We start from the raw sequence: 23,069 nt of genomic DNA on the forward strand, positions 1-23,069 counted from the left end.
AAACATCTACATTAAGTATGTATACAATAAGAAAGGTATTTAAAAAGTTCATGGAATGTGCAGTGTTAAAAACTGTGCATTGATTTCAAAACTTCTGTGACAAGGTATTCTTATTAATATGAAGAGACTAGACTTCATGTATCTCATGATACAATTTTAATAATATACTTTCCATCCTCTCTTCTCCTTTTCCTAAAATACTTACTATAACATGCTTTAAATTTACTTCATAATCACAGACTTAATGCTTCATTGAATAGAATTCAGCAGGTTAAAAAGCAGAATTTCAAAAACGTTACGAAGTCACTGTCTGTACCATATATCCCGCATCTTTGTCTTTTGCACATTTCTTAAATATCTTACTATTGTTTTTCCCCAAGCTTAGCGTGACATTTTTGCAAAGGCTTAAGTCTTACAACTTTTCAGAGGGAGTTGTAAAAGTTTATTTGAATCATTGTATTACACATAATTTACTTCTTTTTTGGCTCATGCTTTGTATTATGTACAATATCTATAGTGAGACTACATTATTTTAGAAACCATGATAAGGACAAAATTCAAATTAATATTAGTTAATCAATTCAGAATCTAACGGCTTATGTATTCTGCACATTTATACTTGCTCGCATTGCCGGAGTCCTTCACTGTGCTACCAAACAACTGTCTAACCTAAAAGAAAAAGAGAAATAAATTATTATACGATACAATTTCAGATTGCCTAAGAATTTGCCCTCATTTTTGTAACAATGAAGTGACATTTTAAAGATAAGAATAATTTTTAAAAAATATTTGTTTTTCTTGGAAAGGCAGATTTGCAGATATGAGGAGAGAGAGAAAGATCTTTTATCTGCTGGTTCACTCCCCAAGTGGCCACAATGCCTGGAGCCAAGCTGATCCAAAGCCAGGAGCTGGGAGCTTCCTCTGGGTCTCCCACACAGCTGCAGGGTCCCAGGATTTGGGCCTATCCTCTACCGCTTTCTCAGGCCACGAACAGAGAACTGGAAGGGAAATGGAGCAGCTGGGACTAGAACCAGTGCCCATATAGGTTCCCAGCACATGCAAGGTGAGGATTTAACCATGCTGGGCCTGAGAATAATTTTGAATGCATCAAAATTTTATTAGAATCCTGAAAATTTGCTACACATTTATTATTGTAAGCCTTTACTGTTTACATTAGTTAGTGATTTACAGTGAAATATGATCAACATCATATCATCTTTCTCTCTCTTTGAAGACTGGCAAGTCCAAAGTTCACGGTGCAAGCCAGCAGTGTGGAGACTCAATTCTGTTGTTTGAGGATGAAGACCATCTGCTTGCAGAATCAACTCTTTGGGGAAGGTCGGATTTTGTCTATTAAAGTCTTCAGCTGATGGAGTGAAGCATACCCATATTATTCAAAGTCCAATGATTTAAATATCATTTCATCTAAAAATACCTTCACTGAAGTACTTACAATATTTTACCATATCTGGATTCTGTGTGCTAGTCTTGTTGCCAGATTCATTATCATGACACTATTATGAAATGTGAATTTTTTCTATAAAGTATTTCAGGCATGTGAAAATGCACATAGAGGCCAGTTGACAGAGATGGCTGCTCAGTGACTCATGTCTCCCAGGATTCACATTTCATGCACTCCTTCTGGAAGGAGCTGGTCTGGTCCTGTGGTCTGCTCTGACCTGCAGAATGGTGATGCTCTGTGTCTGCAAGGCATGGTGTTAGGAAGTGTTCCGCTGAATCCTAAATCATCACACCTTATCATTGTATGTCAGAAATACATACCTTACAATTAAAAGAGTATCGCTTCTCAAAATGAGTAGTTTGTATAACGTTTATAGAATTTTACATACATAGACAAAAATAACCATGGCTCTTTGGGGTACTCTTCTAAATTTATGTAAGTGCTCACTCCAAAATTTACTCTAATAAATAAAATAAAATAAAATAAAATAAAATAAAATAAAATAAAATAATGCTTCACACACTATTAAAGCCAATTGCAAACAAGCCTATAAATATTTACTAAAATTGCTAATGATGCTGTAGATGCTTATAAAATACCAAATTTTCTTTTTAAAAAAATTCACTTGAAAGGCAGAGTTAGAAAGAATCTTCCATCCTTGGTTCACTCCCCAAACAACTGCAATGACTAGAGCTGTGCCTGGTGAAGCCACGAGGCCAGGGCTCCAGCTGGATCTCCCCTACGGGTGGCAGGAACAAGTTCTTGGTCCATACGTGCTGTCTTCCCATATGGCATGATGAAATCATGGGCAACAGAATAACCTGCTCTGTTGCATTACCTGAACCAAACATCCAACTTTCAAATGAAACCAAAGCTGACACTGAAGAGCTAGCATATTCCACTAGAGTTTAAATTAATATGGTCACTTGGAGACTATTAAGTATAGATATGCTCTCTCATGTATTATAAAAACATAATCACTTAAAATACAGTTATAGTTGACTTCTTAAATGTCACACATAGGAATTATTCACATGACATGCAAGTAGTTAGGGCCAATGCTGTGGTGCAGCAAGTTAATCTACCACTTGTGATGTTGGCGTCCCCTGTGAGGGATGTCCCAGATGTCCTACTCCTGATCTAGCTCCCTGCTAATACGCCTGGGAAGACGATGGAAGATGGCCCCAATGACTAGAGCTGTGCTTCTGACATGAGAGACCTATATCAAGTTCCTGACTCCTGACTTTGGCCTAACCCAGCCCATGTACGTGGCTATTTACGGAGTGAATCAAAAGATGGAAAATCCCACTCTCATTTTTACTGTCACTCTCTCTCTCCCTCCCTATCTCTGGAACTCTGCATTTCAAGCAAGTAATCCTTTAAAATAATGTTCCCAAGTATTAGCCACATTTTATTTCTTATTCAAGTGACATTATGACATTTTATCCAAAAATAATCTGCAAAATTCCCACAGATGAGGGAACCCATATATATTGACTTATGGGAATGTAAATTGGTCAGGTCATTGTGCAAAAGAGCACATTGCTTTGTCAGATAAACAACAACAACAACAACAACAGAATTACTCTGTGATTTAGTGACTCTTCTGTCAGTTATGTACTCAAAGGAAATGAAATCAGCAACTTGGAGACGTATCTGCACTCCTATGTTCATTGCAGAACTATTCACAATAGTCAATATATTGAAACAACCTAAGCATCCATCAGTAGAAATATTGACAAAACAACTAATATATAAATGTGAAATGCAGACTTAAAAAAACGAAGAGAGATGCAGTCATTTGGAACATCATAGATGAAACTAGAGTGTTTGGAAAGACAGATACTAAGTGACTTTCCTTAATCGTGGGATCCAAAAGCAATGACAAATGCCTAGAAACAGATTTTGACAGTGGTTATTAGTGAGTAGAGATGACGAAGGGGCAAAAATGGGATAAGTGAACTATGAGCCACAAGCTTGCAGTTGCATGGAATTGGTAAGTACAGAAAGAAGCACCCCAAGTATCCTGTCATTATAGACAGTTCTATATCTGCAGTGCTGAAGGACAGCAGAAACATGGGAAAACGAGCTTAAATTTTTATTTATTTAAAAGGCATAATTAGAGAGAGAGAGAGATCTTCTATCCACTGGCTCACTACCCAGATGACTGCAATGGGCTGGTTTTAAGCCGGGATCCAGGAGCGTCTTCCAGGTGTTGCACGGGGCTGCAGGAGCCCGCGCACCTACACCGTCATTTTCTGCTTTCCCAGGCATATTAGCAGGGAGCTGGTTCAGGAGTGGAGCAGCCGTGACTGTTGCTGCCATTTCGGGAGTGAACTGGCAGATGGAAGATGTCTCTCTTTCTACCTGTAATGTAATCCCTACCCTGTAATGCTGTCTTTCAAATAATTTTAGTATTAAAGAAAAACATTTACATGGAGAATCTGTGGAGACAAATGCTTTAATGGTGTATATGAAGGGTTCACTATTGTTTCCATTATTTTCCCCCCAAAACAAAACTTGAATTTTATTTCAATATTAATAATATTGATCTAGGATCTAAGATTTCAATAATAATATGATGGAGCTGACATTCATTCACTTAGTTTTTTTGTTCAAAAAATATTTGCTGATCAACTAAGTACTATGCGCGGTAACAAGAAATAAAACAAGCACGCATGTGCAAAAATTACCATTCATGGGCTCTCAAGCAGATTGCAATCTGTAAAGAAGAATGATATAAATTGAATTATGATGTACATTGGATGAAGGTAGCACGTCAGAGTACAGCCTGTTCTGACATTAGGTAGCTATGGGTTTTACGCAGTATGGACACATTTGCTTCCCCTGGGGATGGGTATTTTAATTAGGACTTTGAAACGTGTAAACAAAACCCCAAAATCCTCTCCAGTGTGGCTGTTACATCACACCATTCAGAAAATTGTGAACAAACTCTGAAAGTTCTAAACAAAACAAACCATCCCTGTCTATTCCCAGGAACCAAGTGCGGAGTTTACTAAGGCTATTGATGCATCACATGAAAATGCCTAACTGGATCATGACGCATGTTTCTAACATGCAATCAACAGCTTGTGCGTTTTAGTAAGTCTATTAGAAGTCCTTTAGGGAACACTGCCCACACAGTGCTCTGTTTCGAGTCACAAGTAAATTAGGACTTAATCTTCTGCGGTAGACGTTGTGGTGATGCAGACTTACCCATGCTGGGTAAGTCTGCATCACCTTCTGGGAGCCCTGCTGTAGCGCGGGCTACTCCTCTTCGAAAACTATCTCCTGTTCAGCATCTGGGAGCAAGCAGATCGTGGCCCAAGAATGTGGGTTCTTGTCACCCATCTGGGTCTACCAGGAGTTCAAGGCTGCAGATGGTGCCTGGCTCATTTCTAGCTGTTTCAGTTATCTGGGGAGTTTCCCAGCAGGTGGAAAATGTCTCTTTATCTCTGGAAAATGTCTCTTTATCTCTCTCTTTCCCTCCGTTACTCTGCCTTTTAAAGAAAATAAATGGATGTGTGCCCTTGCATTTTCATTCATGTGTCCCCTTTCTCACACACACACCTTGTTTTCCTGTTCTCTTTCCTTCTCCCTGCCCTCTTCCCCCACTTCCACTCCTGTGCCCCAACTTCCCCCATCCCGCTTTGCCCTCAATTGTCCACCTCTGGAAGGAAGTGGGCAGCATTGTGAAAGAAAAGCTTTCTCCAGTGTCCCAGGAAGTGAAACGGAAATGATGACCATCAGGGCTGCCCCGGGCTACCAGCCATATCTTGCCTCCTTGCCAGGACAGGATGGAACAGCAAAGCGCATTAGCTGGGGCGGGAGCAGTGAAGAAATTCTGTATTTTTCAACCAACAGCTTGGCAAACAACTTCACTACGCTGTGAGCTCCAGTCCATTGCCTCAAAGTTTGGCAAAAAAATCTGCCCATTGAGTTCTCACCCCTCCACCAGGACAAATCTTTTTTTTCCTTCCTCAGCCCCAGCCCCTGCACAGCAGTCTGCAAAGGCCACTGCCTCTCACTCCCCACCTCCAAGCCCTGTTAACACAGTATTCCTTCCCTCTACTATGGGTACAAAACGTGTTCTCCCACAGCCTAGAGAAAGCGGCTTCATTGGTTATTATCCGAGTTTCGGCAAAATGAGGGGAAACAGGAGAGTGAAGGGAAGACCCCACGCTGCTGCAGCAGCACCACGACTCCTGGCCGTTGGAGTTACAGGTCGCCGCAAACTTGCTGCACCTCGCTCACCTGCGCACCCAAGTTACTCCGCCCGGATGCGTCGGGTGCGGGCGCGAAAGGGTGTGTGGCGTGCAGCGGCATGCACAGTTTCACAAGCCCAGCAAACCGGCGCGGGAGCCTGAGCCGGAGCCAGAGCCGGAGCCGGAGCGGGAGGGTGCGCCGAGGCAGGTTCCGCCTCCCCCGGCCCGCGCGCGCACACACGCCCACCGCGGCTAGGGTGGTGGAGCGCGGGCGAGAGTGCGCACGTCGCGGGAGCCACTCTGCCCTCTCCACGCACTCTGCTCGGGGCATCTTGAGAGCCTGGAAACGTGAACAGGCTTAAAGTATGGCATGTTGCAAAGATGGTCTCTGCCAAGAAGGTACCCGCGATTGTGCTGTCCGCCGCGGTCAGCTTCGCCCTCCTGCGCTTCCTGTGCCTGGCGACTTGGTGAGTTCTTTGGGGGTGCTGTGGGTTATGGGCAGGTGGACAAGTGAGCGTTCCCTGGCCCTCTCAGGCCACCTACTTTTCCCTAGGCTGACCAGATATTTGTGTCTCCGCTGTAAGATCTGGAGCCAAAAACCACGCTTTTCTGTGACAGCGTAGACACTGAAAACATGAGGGGCGCAGGGGCCAAGAGGCGCGTTGCTGCTGGGTTGTGTGCGCGTGGGGTGCGCTTTTCCTAACCGCTTTTTGCCTCCGCATCCCTCCCCCCCTGGCCTCAGCATTGCTTCATTTAGCAACTCAGTCCCTAGAAGGCAAACCTGTTTCCACCTGTTCTCGGATCAATTCTTAAAATAACCCTTTCCGCCCCCGTTTTCTTGTGCTTACAGTATAAACGAATCCCCAGGACAGAACCAAAAGGAGGAGAAATTGTGCCCGGAAAATTTTACCCGCATCCTGGACAGTTTGCTGGATGGTTATGACAACAGGCTTCGTCCTGGATTTGGGGGTACGGTTTCAAACGCACACCTATGTCCTATCTGTCCCTCCCGTCTTGGTCTGCCTTGTCTGTCTGTCTGTGGGAAGATCAGTAGGTATGCAAAATACCTCCCCCTCCCCCATTTCCCTCTTCTGCCTCTTTCCCCAGCCCCATCTCTGTGAGACCTATGACAAAAAGACCGCCCCCACTGGTACACTGCCATCTCCCGGCGCCCTCAGAAGCTTTGCCTCTCCCCCACATTAATTACCTCCCCGGGACCTGACTGTTGGGCGTGGGATGTTGGAGGGGAAGTCAAAAATGGGAAGTCGGGGCTCAGCTGCGCCCTGAGAAGGGAGTTTCCCTGAACCTGGTCTCTTGGACTAGAGTAGGTTTGCTGGAGGCAGCTGAACCCAAGTCCTCCATCCTCCCACGTGCGCTTCACTCTGCCAAGAGCTGCCTGGCCAGTGTTCTACCTAGAACACGAATCTGGGGCACGGAGCTGCCTGCTCTGCTAAACAACCCAGTCTTTTCCTGTTCTACAACAGGGCACTTTTTTTTATTTTCTACTTTCTTTGAGGAAAATGACATTTGCTTCCCTCCCAAGACATTGGTTGCAGAGCTGTTTGGGCTTTTTTCTTTGAACAAATATTTATAAAGAGCTTAGCAGAAGTACATTACAGGGTTGTTGCTCTTTTTTCCTGTTCTTGTTTCATTTGCAAATGAGATGAGGAGCTATGTGGCAAGCTTTGTGCCAGGCAGTAGGCTCACAGAAATCTTAAAATATAATTCTTAATTTCAAGCATCCTCAGTGTGCAGTTGATTGAGGACAAGTGACTTGCCAGGGTGCTAGTAATAATGTTGGCCAGGTCTTCTGGTGGCCAAATCTCTGGATTATCCCATACACTGTGCTAGTTATCCCTTCAGCAAAGGCATTGAACTAGGATTAATCTGCTTTGTCAAAACTTATAGTTAATTCTATTTATTTTGAAAGAGGCAAAGATATGGAGACCTCCCACCTCCTGGCTGACTCCCCAAATGCCCACAATAACCAAAGTTGGGCCAGACCCAAGAGGAGCCAAGAACTAAATGCAAGTCTCACCAACGCAGGGGTAGGGAACCAAACACATGAACATTCCGCTGCTGTCTTACCAGGGTGCACTATGGTGTGTACCACGCACTGGAATGCAGAGACTCCTCCATGGGATACAGGCATTACAGTGGTGTCTTAACTACTGTGCCAAGCCTGCCCCTGAGCTTATATTTTAGTACTAGCACAGCAGAGCAGCAATAGCAACCACCAATATAGTACTTAGTTAATTACACTTTCATATATACCAAGGGTTTTAAAAGCATTTCTCTCTTTAACTCCTGCCATCCTGAAGAGGAAAGCCGGGGTTATTCCCATTTTACAGGTAAAGAAATGAAAGCTTGGAAAATCAGGTCTGAGTTCAGTTAGTAGATGGCAGGGCAGGATGCCAGCTGAGATAAGATTGCATCCTTAAAAGAGAAGCACCTGCAGATGTTGATATCAGGTGTGGCTCATATCCCAACATTAAAAGGGTTCTTATGCTTCCTATTGCAAGTGGATGGAGAATGGAGAAAGCAGAAGTGAGGAGTAGGGCAGCTTTGCATAAGAGGTAGGGATGTGGTCCAATAGTGAGGATTATTAGAGAGAAAATACGGCTGGGAGAAGAGCTGCTGCTGATTCTTCAGAGTTTATTCAGTCTGTTTTTTTTTTTTTTCTTTCTTTCACTTAATTGATGAGGGCCCTGAGAACTAAAAAGGGAAAGTGATTCAGCCAAGAGACAGAGCAGTTGATGATAGCTGGGGATCCAGTCCTGTGCATCCCAAGCCGTTTTCTTTTTCTGCATGGTTCTGAGAGGATGTGGCGTGGCTCTGAGGGACCCGCCTGAGGACCAGAGGGTTGAGTACGGTCAGGATAGATGAGCAGGATCAAAGTTTCTGCTGGTTCTGCCCTGCTGCCTCTGCAGAGAGAGGTTGCCCACACTGCAATTGCCATCATGCAGATCTGAAAAGAAAATTTGAGAGCAGAAATGAATCATTTGTCAAGGCATGATCTTTCCTAAGTGACTAGGAAATTATCATTTTAGGTCAAAAATAGTTTCATGGAGAATTTTTCAGCTGATTTGGTGCCATTTAAGACTACATTGTATCAGTAAGATGGGATTTATCTGCCTGTAGGGGTTTAAAATTTGACTTTTCAAAAAAAAAAAAAAAAAAAAGAAAAGAAAAAGCTAACAGAGATGGCAAATCACCAGTAGCTTAAATATTTGTTAGAGAATTGAGGTTCCTGTACGTAAATAAAAGTGAAAAGTTATAAGTGAGATCATAATGGTTTGATTATTAAATGTTGAACGTCAGAATAATATCAGTTTATGAAACAAGCTAAACATTTAAGAGGGAAAGGGGGTTCATTGTAAATGAACCTTTTTTAACCATCTACTCTCTCCCCATTATATTATGTAGATAATAAAATGTGGGAAAACCATTTATATAAGCCATTACTGGGTTTTGGTTAACTACAACATTGTGAAATGTCTCAAGGACATTGTTAGTCATCTCATGTGTCACTGCCAAGTAATTTGCATTACCCACTTAGAGGTTACACATTTATAGCTTTATGAAAAGGGAATGATCTAATGGAAGTAACTGTATTTTGACGTAAGTTGACTAATCATTAAAAGTTTATAACAGTGAATTTGTTATCTCTGTTAGAAATATTTGTGGTACTCATGATTCATTTTTTTTGGAAGTGGGTCATTCTTTGTAATGTGTAGTATTCCAAATGAGACAGAAGGATAATAATTATCACCTGCAGAAAATGTGCTATTGGCCTACAGAAAGTTGTCAATGTACACCGTGAAAAATAGCAAAATATTATTATTAGCACAAACTTTCAGATATTTAGTTAGACCAAACTTTTAGTTTCCTCCCTTTTATGACATTTCACACTTTGTGGAAATTTTGGCATTTTAAAAATAGAAGGAAAACAATTCAGATTTTGACCAGTAGGCTATAAATGCAAGTTGACTTCCTGGTTCCTTTAATCCTGCTTCTGCTCTTTGTGGAACATTTACTTTTTATCTGTTTATACAACGTAGCTGTGTTCTATTTAAAATAAAGCTAAAAGCAAAGATTTGAATTGAAATTGGATGATATGTGATTGCTCAGTAGGCCAGGCAGGGGTTGAAATAGATTTGGAAACTAAATTGCATATTTTTAACTCAGCAGCACAGCTTGCAATGGGGAAATAAAAGGGACTGGAATGGTACTCCTCCTTTCATCCCTGCAGGTTCTGCTCTGCTTTGTCTGCACATTCTCCCACTGGAGAGGAAAGGGGGAAAGGTGAGCAAAGGAGGAAGGAGGCATGGGGAGAGATACTGGGTTGGGATTTGTGAAAGGATGTAGTTCTTTCAGCCTGGGACACATCAGGTGCAATCATCTTGAAGTACTTTGCACCTGCTCAGAAGTGGCACATCAGTGAGGTGTTTGTTTTCACAAAGGAGATAGAAAAGCATTCCTCATGTTCCAGCCCACTTTGACTTCCTACTTTCCTTCTTAACAATGAATGATTGGGGCATAAGCCACCAAGGGACCATTTGCATCTATCTTAGGGATCATGCAGGTTTGGAGCGTCTCAGCCTCTTGGGGCACATGCTTTAGAACAATAAATACTTCATATATAGATGGCTGCCTTGTATCATAGTCCATAACCTCTTTGGGATAGAAACATCAATAGGGCCAATTTTGTAAAATTTTGCTTACCAGCAAAGAAGGACTTTCCATCAGTGCAGTCCTTTATGGATTTAAAGACTTTTTTTTTTTTTAAGCAAGCAGCAGTTATCAAGACTATGTCAAAAACACACAAAGCGGTACAAACATCATCTCTCTTTTGGAGAAAATATTGGCGAAAGTTCCAAGAAACTGTCCAGGAACCCTACAGCTAGCAGCTGATGAGGTCACAGCTATAACCCAGTTCTCAAACACTTAATCAGGCAGCTAGTCTCTTTCAGCAGCCCTTTCTGAGGCGTTTTCACTTTTTTTTTGCAACATCATCTTTACCAAGCATCAAAATTTCCTGAATGGATATGCTTGCCAGTAAGTGAGTCTCACAATAAACAAAACTCCATTTATCCAGTGGAATAAGATGAGAACTTTCTGTCTAAACCTTTAGTAATGTTTAAGATAGAAACACAGATCTAAGAAATGATACACGTTTTGGTTAACTTGTGCTTTTTCCCCAAACAGATAAAATTGCTTTAGCAGTATTTATAGGTGATCTGTATCTCATTATAAAAATTGAATTTCTGTGACATATGTAAGTTTTGTTAACTGAATGTCAAGTGCATATTTTTAAAAAGTATGCATATTTAAAGAAAACTTCAGATCCTCAGGGCAATAGAAAGGTAGGCTCCATTTTCTTTTGATATGTCACATTCATTCATTTGTTACACCCATGCGTATTAAAACATTGGTGTCAGGAGCAATATTGGGTTGTGAAGGTATATTCTGAAGCAATATTGCTCCTCTGACTTTATAGCTAAACAGTATAGAGATAAAAATAGCAAAGAGATAAATAAGCAAGTGATTAACTGAAGATGCTATGCGATACTCTAACAACATGCAAGAGGAAACAAGAATGAATGAGCAACCTACTTCAGATACAGCAGGCCGTCTCTTTTAAGTGGGGACCTGAAGGCATGCAGAGTGTGAGAGTGAAGTTTATTCTTGGGAGAAGTACAAAAGACAAGTCAAAGATCCTGAAGGTAGAAAACTAGATTAGTGTGATTTGGACGCCAAAGGAGCCTGTATGCCGGTAGCTGGGTGTAAGAGGAAGGCTCTCCAAGCGTGTGGTGGGGTAGTAAGGTAACTTCAAGTCAGGTAAGGCCTGCTGGGATGCTCTAACAGGTGGCAGGGGCGGGGGTGGGGGGCGGAGGGAAATTATTCTCTGATGGACCCAGAAGTCTTTGGAGTTCTACAAGTGGAGAAGCTAGTTTTGTATGGCTTAGATGTCAACATGGTCCATTTAGCAGGCCTTTTGTGACAGGCTTGGGAAAGATCAGGCAACACTGGAGACAAGTATAACAATGAAGATGCTTTCTCTTTTCTTGAAGGGTGGCACTCTCCGTTTATTATACAGCCACTTGGAATACATTGTTAGAGGTTACCAAAATAAATGGCTAAAATCGAGATATATTAAAAAGTTTAATTTGACAAAGAATTGCTGTTGGAGTGAAATGGATGGTAAAATTACAGGGGGAAATAAAGTGGACAGATTCTGATTTTGAGAAACTGAACAAGGATGATGTTTGTAGGTAGGGAGAGCTGTGTAATTGCTTGTCCTCATGAACCATATTCTAGTAGAAGAGACCAAAAATAAGCCAGAGATATAAGTGAAATATAGATGCTGCATGGAGTAATAGAGAACTCAAACTGCAGTAAAGTAATTCCAACGTATATAGAATAATATGTTATTGCAATATTAACAAAGGCAGCTGGTAAAACTTTATTGAAAAGGAGGGCCTGGCGCATTAGCCTAGTGTCTAAAGTTCTCAACTTGCACGCTGGGATCCCATATGGGCACCGGTTTTAACCCTGGCAGCCCTGCTTCCCATCTAGCTCCCTGCTTGTGGCCTGGCAAAGCAGTCAAGGACGGCCCAAAGCTTTGGGACCCTGCATCCCTGTGGGAGACCTGGAAGAGGCTCCTGGCTCCTAGTTTCAGATCTGCCCAACTCTGGCAGCGGCAGCTGCTTGGGAAGTGAATCAATGAATGGAAGATCTTCCTCTCTCTCTCTCCTCCTCTTTGTATATCTGACTTTGCAAGAAAAATAAAAATAAATCTTAAAAAACAACTTTATTGAAAAGATGATATCTCAGTACTGATTCCAAGTGGGTAAGAGCTAAAGTCATGTCGGAGGTGAGGTGTTGTGCAAGTCAGTATTTCTGTAATGAAGAAGGAAACAGTGTTACAAAGAGGATGACTAAGGACTTTGCATGCTGAGAAAGATGTTGCTGTTACTCTGATTTGGAGAAGTGACTGGAGGAATTTTAGTGGAGGGGGGCTAATCCTGAAATAACTAACTTTGAAATGCTTGTCTTGTTGACTTTATTGAGCAATGGAGAACAGAGGCAAAAACAGCAGTAGAAAAGTTTTTCACCACAAACCAGATAAGAGGTGATAGACACTTGCTCCAAGCTGGTGCCAGAGAAATTTGTAATTTTCTAAGAAATGGTTAACTTCTGGCCATCTTTTGAAGTGAGGCTCCACTGATGACAGCTAGAATGTGGGATGTGAGAGAAAGGGAAGTGTCAAGGCTGACTCCAAAGCCTTTGACTTAAACGCTAACTAGAAGAAAAGCAGATTTTCCAAGATTGTTGTGGAAGCCCATTACAGATGCAGATGGAAAATTTGTTTGTGAAACGTTAACCTTGGGATGCCTACTGGTTATCAAATGGAAATGAGTCTGGGGTATTTTAAGCTGCATGCTAAAGGCATAGACTAAAATTGTACTAATACTATCATTTATTTACATTTTTAGTTAGAATCAGGTGGTGCAAAATGCATTTGGAGTTTTTGCAATTAGACACCATAAAATAAGCCATAGACTATTAATATGTTGATAATACTTCACTGAGTTTTCAGATTCTTTTGGATGAAAAAAAAAAAAAAAGAAGCCCACAAACTTAGGTTTGTGTATCCTTAAAGAGTACTTCCTTGTACTCATACTTTCCTGGTGCACAGAATTGAATTCTGGATGAATAATGCTTGGTTCATAAGACGTTCTCCTTCTTGAGTCACATAAATTCTGCTTTTCATCTAGCCAACTGTGTATCAAATTCTAGTAAACATAGCAGTGAAATCAAAGATTTTGACAACAACTTTTATTCTGCTGCGTGCTCCCTTCAATCCTATCTTTCTGTCTAATGTACCCAAAGTCATCACCCTTTTGAATCCTTTTTATAAATTACTTCACAAGATTTCTCTGAATTTCATTTTAGGTCATCTGTAGTTTTTGAAATCTATTTGGAATCTTGGCTTGTTTTGAGCTTTGTTGAGTGCTGCAGAGACTCGTTCTTGTGGCTGATGCTGTATAGATTGTTCCTATTAACTGCTGTGTGATATTCTCATAGCACAGGAACCAGTTTATTCATTTGCTCTGTTGGCAGCAGGATTTTTGCTTGCTTCCAACATTCTATTGCTGTGAATATTCTGGCCCAAATACCCTGCTGTAAATGTGCAAGAGTTTCTTTTGTATATAAAGCTGGGAATGGAATTTTCTGGATCTTGGTGTAAGTGGGAGTTCTGCTTGACAAGGTTACACTAAACTGTTTTGTCATGGTGAGTTGACTAACTCAGACTCCTTTTTGCAGTGAATCTGAGGCTTAGGAGCCACGCATCCTATCCAACAGTGGAAAGGGATGGATGCATGTGTATGTTGGGTGTACCCAAAGTCATGAAATGATATTTTATTGTGAAACCATTTTAATTTTCTTTGTATATTCTAATGTGGGCAGAACATATTTTTTAGATATTTATTGGCCTCAAAATGTTCTCCTGAGAATTTCTTATTTTCATTTTTTATCATTGGTGCATTCTTTTCTTATAGATTGCATGACTTGCATTATTCAAAGTTAGAGTGAGACTGATAGAAAAATTATAGTTTAGAAGGCAATCATGCTTAATGCCTTCCGAGGAAAAGAAACTTCTGGAACTCTTGGAGTTTTTGGTTTTCTCAGTGGTATCAATGGATGTCTGTCATCTCTATTCAACAATTAAGAAAGTTACAATTCCAATGTTCTGTTAATGACAAGCAGATTTAGATTTCGATATTGCCTTATGCATTTTAGTTGTATTTCTTGTCGTAGTTCTTGGGCACTTTAAATCTCTTCATTTTTGAAGACATATCACTAAGGTTTTGTAAGGTGTAAGTGGATGTATGATGTAAGTAGCTAAAAAAAGAAAACCTTGTTTTCAAGTTTTCTCCAGTCCATAGCTGGAGAGAGAGGCAATGTGTATAACAATGATTGAGTAGTTTTAAGATCAGCAACACATGGGCCCGGCGCGATAGTGTAGTGGCTAAAGTCCTCGCCTTGGATGTGCTGGGATCCCATATGGGCACCAGTTCTAATCCTGACAGCCCCTCTTCCTATCCAGCTCCCAGCTTGTGGCCTGGGAAAGCAGTCCAGAACAGCCCAAAGCTTTGGGACCCTGCACCCGTGTGGGAGACCTGGAAGAAGCTCCTGGCTCCTGGCTTTGGATTGGCTCAGCTCCAGCCATTGTGCTCACTTGGGGAGTGAACCATCGGACGGGAGATCTTCCTCTCTGTTTCTCCTCCTTTCTGTATATCTGACTTTCCAGTAAAAACAAATAAATATTTAAAAAAAAAGATCAGCAACAAACCTCATATCTTATTACAGAACAGCAAATTGAACACCACTTTTGGAACTGAAATTTTAAAAATGAGTACTGTTTGGCTACATCTGTACTAACAAAGTCATGTGAACAGTTGGGCATTCTCTGATGCATTGCTAACTTCCTTCCCACTTTCCCAGCAAGTTGGATTCTTTCATTCATTAGATGGTTCCATTTCCCTGAATTTTGTCTTCTTTCTTTCAAAGACTGTCGAAGATCACCTGGTCCGTCTTATGGAGCATCCACCATATTTTAAGAATTGAATTAAATTTATTTCTTCATAATCAAAGAAGTAAGATTTTAAAAATAAATGATGTCTTTTTAAAGAAAGAACTTGGTTTATTCTAAACGTATTCTGGAATCATGTTCTTGTTGGAAGTGTGTTAAGAGTTTGGCAAGTGTAAGAAAGCAAGACTTAGAGACCTAGAAAAGATTTAGGTTGAAAGTATGGTAAGCATAGGAGCAAGCCTGACCTGGATGAGCCTCTGAAATCAATGGTTGAGGTCAGCCGGTGATTGAAAACAAAGTTCAGTTATGGTTTGAAAAACCAAGGAGCACAGATGTCAAAGAAATCCGACACCTGGTGTAATTTAATTGGTTGGAAGAGTCCACCCTCTGTATTTCTGTATTTTAAAAACTTTCAGGGTATTTTGAGCACATGGGCACTTTTGAGGAGCTCAAAATACTGCACTGGCCCAGCGCTGTGGCACAGTAGTGGATTGAAACCAGTGCCCACATGGGATGTTGGCATAGCAGCCAGCAGCCTTACCTACTATGCTAGAATACTAACCCTTTGCAGAATTTGGAACTCCTAAAAACTGCCCACATATTCCAAATACCTTAGAAGTCTAAAAAGTATAGAGTGAGCTCTTCTATACATTGAGCCACCTGGCCCTCCAGCCCTCTGTGATAACATAGCATTCCTCCATTCTGGTAAGGGAAGTCCTCATGGAACAATTGAACCTACCAGTGGCTTGATCCTGGATACTGTCTTTTTTTTTTTTTTTTTGCATGGTCCATGCCTGCAATGAAGCAATCATGGCTGGTTATGAACTGTACTACAGTAACACTATAGAGGAATTCAATGTGGGGGGAGGGGTTGAGAAGGGGTTAGGAGAATCCCAGAGCCTATGAAACTGTGTCATAAAATGAAATAATAAAAACTGATGTCTTAATATCGGTTGAATACCATATATATGAGAAGTCCTTCCAGCATGTTCAAAATTATCAGGTTTCTATGTAATTATTCCCTTAGTAAGGTTCATTATAATATCTAAACAGTCATATTAGTGTCTCTAATATTTATTCTTAATTGCATAACAACCATTATTCTTTGACGACTAATTTATTGAAAACTATTGCCTTTAAGACCTGAGACTGGTTACAGAAGAGGACACACATAGAAAGAAGACAGTTTCTACTTTAATGGGAAATAGCTTAATGTTAATTGATTTAGCAAAGGAATCATTCATTTTTTTCTCTGGGGGATGTGGGTAGGTGCTTAAAATCACCACTGGGTGACAGTAGGAATACAATTGAGTGTATAGTTATTCAGCACTTATGTTGCATGAAAAAGAGGATTATGATTTCATCTGCTGTTAAGGGTAGACCGAATCAAAGAGTCTATAATTAGCAGGAAATTACAGGCATTAAAAAATTTGTGTATGAGCATAGTTTACTAATTATTTATGGATGAAACACAAAATATATGTATAGCATATTGTATACTAGACATCAAATTTCTCATTTGCTTAATCAGCCAATTACTGACTTATTATTTTATGGTATGGTATAATTTATTAAAGCTAGAATACATTTTTAAGATCAGCACAAGGAGATAGAATTCTGACTCTGTCACACTGTTTGACATCCAAAATCAGTGTCTAAATCTATGAAATTCTCATGACAATAGCATTGTCTTGGGTGGTATGATGATTCAATGAAATTGTAGTGGGGGAGCCTGCTGTCCTAGTGATAATAGATCTGTGTCTTGTTTGTTGGACAAGCCTACCCTCTGTAGACAGTGCACATGGATCTGCCGTTTCATCTCCAATGCTGTGTCCTTGGTCTGGGTCACCATTCTCTCAACTCCACTGGGATAACAGTCCTTTATCTACTCTTGGCTTCCTGCAGTTCATTTCCCACACCGCTTCTGGAATGATTTTTGAAAAAAAAAAGGCATAATTTAAACCTCCAGAGCTCTACTAGTGATGATGGGATACAAACAAACTTTTTACTATAGCCTATCAATAAAACAGACTGAATATCAGAGAAAAATTAGGAGAAAAAAATCAGAGAAAAAATGATTAATCTCTTACTAGAACTGCTATAGCAAAATGACATATACCAGTTGGCCTAAATATAAAATTTACCTTTTTTTGTAATTTTATGATACAATTCCAGAGGCTCTGGGATTTCCCTTATCTCCTCCCAAAATCCCCCTATTATTAAAATAGTATAGTTCTTCATAAACAATCTTAAGTACATCATTCTGTTATTCAAGTGTATCCTGACATTGCACGTGCAGAAAATGGCAGGGAGTCCAGCATCCTATTGTCCAAATATATTTAACAGTTTCATTAGGAGTCCATCTTTGAGTTGGAAGTGGAGATGCATATTGCATTATATCTTCACATCTGGATATGATAATCTCTATTATACAGTTGCTATATATTCCCGAAAGTGAAAAACCATAAAACAAAATCAACAACAGGAATAAAGTTAAAAAAGTTGCAATTCCATGAAGTTTAATAATATGCTATTGAGTGACCAATGTGTCACTGAAGAAATGAAAAAGTAAATAAAAAACCTTGGAAAAAATGATAATAATGTATGACCTATGTGCCGGGGACCTGCTCCGGCTGACTGAGAGCTTGCAAAGGATGCGTGGATCGGGGAGATGATAAGAAGAAGAGATAAGACATGGACCACTATGACATGATGCTCATAATGGACAACTCAGAAAAGTTGCCTTCTTTATTTATACACAAATCATCACAAACTTTTGCACAATATCCAATTGTTTCATTTTTACATCATGGTTAAAAAATGCAAAAAGCAATCCTAAAACATATTATTTACTTTAAAGAAAACATTTTTGGCAAACCATTACTCATTGAAATCTGCAGTGACCTGGCTAAAGCCAGGAATTCCACGGTTGGCAGCACATGCAGTTACATAGTAAGAAGTAGTTTACTTATACTCAAAATTAGTCTTATACTCAAAATCAATTTCTACTAAACACAAACTAAGATTGATTAAAATATTATTAAAAGATTATTGAATTAAAAGATTGTAAATGAAAGGATCTTATAAAAGCATATAACATAGGTTCTTTGCTAAATCTTATAATCAAGTCATGCATTAATTACTGTCACCTTCACCTAGTGCTGATTCAATTGTTTTTTGTTCTTTAGTTAAAGGGCAGTGAAAGGGATCAAGGCAGCTCAGCCAATCTACAGAGGGCCTTTACAAGAAACTTCCTTTTATCTTTATAAACTGTTTTCTTTCCCTAAGCATAACTGCTAATATAAGATTGAGATTTTAAGCCATTTTGAGGGGGTTCACATTTGTTTCCCTTTAGAAGATGCCCCATATACTTTTGCTTTCTGTGGTGAGAAACTAGAATGCGTCATATCATGTGTTGTAACAGTTTGAGGTGCATGGTAAACAAGCTCTTTGTACCTCCATGATTGCCATCAGTTGCAAGATATTACCAAGCCATTTCTTAAGGAAAACATTACTTATACTAGGGCAAATTCCAGGACAAAAGTGGGCACATAACAGGATATTTGGAAACAATGTGGGCTCAATTGTACTATTGTATACTTTTAGCTGTGTGCCATAGCCTTACGTCGCTAAAGATGTTTTTATCATAACATGATTGATCAATTTGAGGTGTCATACTAGTTACAGGAATCACTTCCCATTAGCAGAAAAACAACAACAACAACACCCTCAGGAGAATTCTATGAAACATCAGAGAGGTAATTGAGTGTCCATACAACGGGGTGAGGCAGCAATGAGGTGACCAGAGACATTCTGCCGGGCTTTGCCTCGCTGCCAGAAACTCCTCGTAGCCTTGCTAACCAAGGAGCAGTGCTCATCACACACCCATGCCATCCGACCCAACTGCATGGCTCCCCACACCTATGAGTCAGTGAAGAATTTAATATAATAAAATTTCATTTGTTTCTCTACTATTTATACTCTGTCAACTCCTTGTTTACCACTAAAACATCAGGACCTCATATGGAACCTGCCTTACAGCTAGGGCTTATGAATAAGGGTTTACTAAATAAACATTTCAGTGAAAACCATTTAGTGATCATACATCTCAAAGATTTATATGTTAGTCATATGACCAAATAATGTCACAAATACTGAAGTTAGAACATGAGCATAAACATTTTTCAAGAATTATTTGAAAAGTAGTGTGTTATGCAAGATTTTGACAATGTCTATTATTATTGCAGAATCATGATAACTGCAAGAATTATTATACAGTGATACATCTTAAATTTACAGAGAAAATTATTGTTTGCCTAACTCCTCTTTCCCTTAGGACTTCCCAGATCCTTGAAACACTTTGGTATTAATATTTTAAAAGATTTACTATTGTAAATATTAACCTAGAAAACAGGTGAATATCATTAAAAAGTTAATAACTTTCTCTAAGAACTTGCTAGGAATGAAAATGATGAGATCCTACTTTAAACCTTGTAAACTAGTGATCTAAGGATGACTCCAGCAATCTGCTGAAGTAAGCTCTCCAGGTGGTACTGATGTGACTAAAGTTTGAGAATAACTTCTTCGACTGGTAACATTCAACTTCATGTCAATCTTGTCAAATTCACCAGTTATTAGTGCATAATCAACCCTAATTGTTTGAATAACTTGCCTCTCCATGTCGTGTAATATAGTGGTATGAAATTGTCCAAAAATTCATGAAAAAAGCAGATTTAAAAATTAATTGTTTTGATAGAATTCATGCATGGTTTTTTCATAACACATATTTCTATGAACTTGTTATTTCTGCTCTTTAGGACTTTCATAGTTGTCTTTAAGAATGTAACAGAGTCATTTCTTCTACTCTTGAGCCTATTTGAGTAATGTTTCCATCTTCTGGGGTTCAGCATATATTCTGTTTGTTGGGTTAACTGATCCTGGTTCAAACAGTTTGGCTCTAATAAATATACTATCTCTGGTTCTTTTGATTCTAATATCTCATTTAATTGAAAATTTGGTAAACTTTCCTGTTTTCCAAGGAAGTGTCACTTACAAAATCAAAACTATGGTTAGATTAAGCAGATTTACATTTTCTTGCTCTCACTGTCCTCCCAAAGCTGTGGGAGTATGTTTTTGTTATACTACTTCTTCAATGAATTCTTTTCTTGTTCTCCTGGAGGCTATCTTGGTGTGGCTGAATCTTCACATTTTAGAGAGAAATATTCAAATTCATTTTTATGAGGATAACTTCAGACCAAGGGCTTTAAGAAATACCAACTGCTTTTTGGCATAAGTGTTATTTCTTGACCAAATCCAAGGGATGTATTTCATCATCATGGGCGATGTTATTTGTGTCACTTATGAAGTAGCTAGCCTCTAGCCATATAGTGTTATAAATCATCATTTAAGGACATGATGTTCAAGAGGGCAATAGTTTTTGCATTTTTAGTGGCAAAATGGTATCTATTATCTATAATAACTACTGTCACTGACTGCATTGGTTTCTGGTAATAGGATACTTGATTTACAAATGAGGTTACTGCAAAATGTTCATAGAGAATGGGATTAAAAATTAATTGCACATTTAAAAATTAATGTACATTTTCCATTAACTTTCTAAAATGCCTTTACATAATATTCCAAATAATCCTCGTTAAAAACACGTCTTTACTTAGGAGGAAACTTGACCAATGTCATCAACTTAGATGGCATTAGACACTCCAAAGTGCCAGCACCAAGCTAAATCTGGATTGTGGTAATGATCTTTGTCAGCTGTAGTATTCTTTTTTAATTTATTTTATTCTTATTGGAAAGTAGACATACAGAGAGGAGGAGAGGCAGAGAGGAAGATGTTCCATTCGCTGATTCACTCCCCAAGTGGCCAAAACTGCCAAAGCTGTGGTGATCTGAAGCCAGGAGCCAGGAGCTTCTTCTGGTCTCTCACGCAGGAATAGGGTCCCAAGGCTTTGGGCCATCCTCAACTGCTTTCCCAGACCACAAGCAGGGAACTGGATGGAAACTGGGGTTCCTGGGCTTAGAAGTGGCACCCATATGGGATCCTGGTGCGTGCAAGGTGAGACCTTTAGCCAATAGTCTACCACACCGGACCCGGCCAAAATATTAATTGCCATGTTTTCACCTTTTTTTCCCATACAGAATACGTACATACTTGATGAGGCAGTCTTATTTAGACACAGAAAAGAATCTTGTAAGTCAAGCACAACTGAGATTGAAAGAATAGTTACATGAGACAGTCACTGTGTTTGGCATCTTATTTAGGAAGCATCATTTGGTCTCCATAAAAATGTGCACAACAGGTATGGCTGCTACAGCTGAGGGTTAAGTAACTTGCCCAATATCACAGAGCGGTCCGTGGCAGAGCAAGAATAGGCATAACTCTTAGGAGAACTTTTCTTTGAACCCAATCATAGTGGATGGTGTGCTTGTTGTTAAAGATGACAAGGATCAGTTTTAAAGTCATTCACCAGTATTCTCAGTCCTCAAAAGATTCATTCCTTATAGTGGTTATGGCTTTTCTTTTCTTCACTATTATACCACATTTCCTATTTTTAACAACTCATTTCTTTAGAGACCAATCAATGATGGGTTATAAAAATATCACAAAGGCTAAAAGCTTTTGTGTCTCTACATTGCCTGTTGTAACAGTGCCCAGGGGTAATATATCTTTGAATAACAAGATTCCTGGTAAGTAATTGGCTTTCTTTTCTCCATTATGTAAACACTATTTTCTGGTTGTATTGTGCTTTGGTCCACATTTTTTTGTTGTTGTTGAGATTCTTTAGCTCACTGAAAATATAAGACACTTGTGAGATGATATGTCATTTGTATATTTATTCTTTAATTATCTAACTTGCCTAGGCTGTAAAAATGGTAATTATTTTTCACACTTATTTACTTCAAACCTGCTAGGTCCTGTAACAGAAGTGAAAACGGACATATATGTCACCAGCTTTGGACCTGTCTCTGATGTTGAAATGGTAGGTATTTGGGAAATTTTATGTACCTTCTGAGATTGGAAGAAAACATGCCTGAAATGAGTGCAATTAACGTTTATTTTCTTGTCAATCAGTGCAAAGCTGGAAAGTCAAATGTCCTATTCTACTAAAAGGCTATAAAGAGTAAGACATTGAATTTGCATTTCAGCTCTGATATTTCAACACTTGCTGGAGTCATTCTCAACAAAAAAATCTGTTAATAGTTCCCATAGCCCAAACTATGTGAAGTTGAGTTGCTTGTTTTTTTTTTTTAATTGGAGAGGACAATATTATAATTAATGTTATAATTAGTTTTGATCTAAATTAATTGAATACTTAGCTCCTCATGAGTGGCTTTCTCCCTCTCCTCCATCCCCTGCTGAAAGAGCTGAAAATACTGAGAAATGGTTCAGGATCAATTCATCCATTTAGTTGTACTGTTTTTTATTAAATACATTTATTTTTCATGACAGGGAACCTTCTTAACTTTTTCCCCTAGACCTTTGACGAATGATGATGTGAAATGTTTCGGTTGTTTGTTAGTAAACTTAATAAAAATAAAATTAATTTCTTACATATTTTACTTTGTCTTAAAGAAATACCTTCAACTTTATGATTAATTATGCGATGATATTTGTTACACTTTGATATCTAGTCTAATGTTAAGCACAACTATAATTACTGATGCTGGCAGTTTTATTTAATTACAGTAATTATTCTTTAATGATTAAATGTGTGGTAATTTATTTCTTATAAAAGATGAAGGTATCAAAGTGGACATAATGCACTCTAACTGCTGAGCTTAG

General features: G+C 39.3%; 1 protein-coding gene across 2 annotated transcripts in view; it reads left to right on the plus strand.

The window, feature by feature from the left end:
* Nucleotides 1–5,917: 5,917 nt before the first annotated feature.
* GABRA4 (gamma-aminobutyric acid type A receptor subunit alpha4) overlaps nt 5,918–23,069 on the plus strand; it is a 61,935-nt gene continuing 44,783 nt past the window's right edge. The window contains exons 1-3 of one of the 2 annotated variants that reach the window (XM_004579121.4): nt 5,918–6,134; nt 6,518–6,636; nt 22,199–22,266. In XM_004579121.4, the coding sequence (XP_004579178.2) occupies nt 6,049–6,134; nt 6,518–6,636; nt 22,199–22,266 (273 nt within the window). In that variant the 5' untranslated portion in view covers nt 5,918–6,048. The remainder of the gene's footprint in view (nt 6,135–6,517; nt 6,637–22,198; nt 22,267–23,069) is intronic. The other variant, XM_036496923.2, reaches the window with a different exon arrangement.

The sequence above is a fragment of the Ochotona princeps genome, chromosome 11, assembly GCF_030435755.1.
Source record: "Ochotona princeps isolate mOchPri1 chromosome 11, mOchPri1.hap1, whole genome shotgun sequence".
Lineage (NCBI taxonomy): Eukaryota > Metazoa > Chordata > Mammalia > Lagomorpha > Ochotonidae > Ochotona > Ochotona princeps.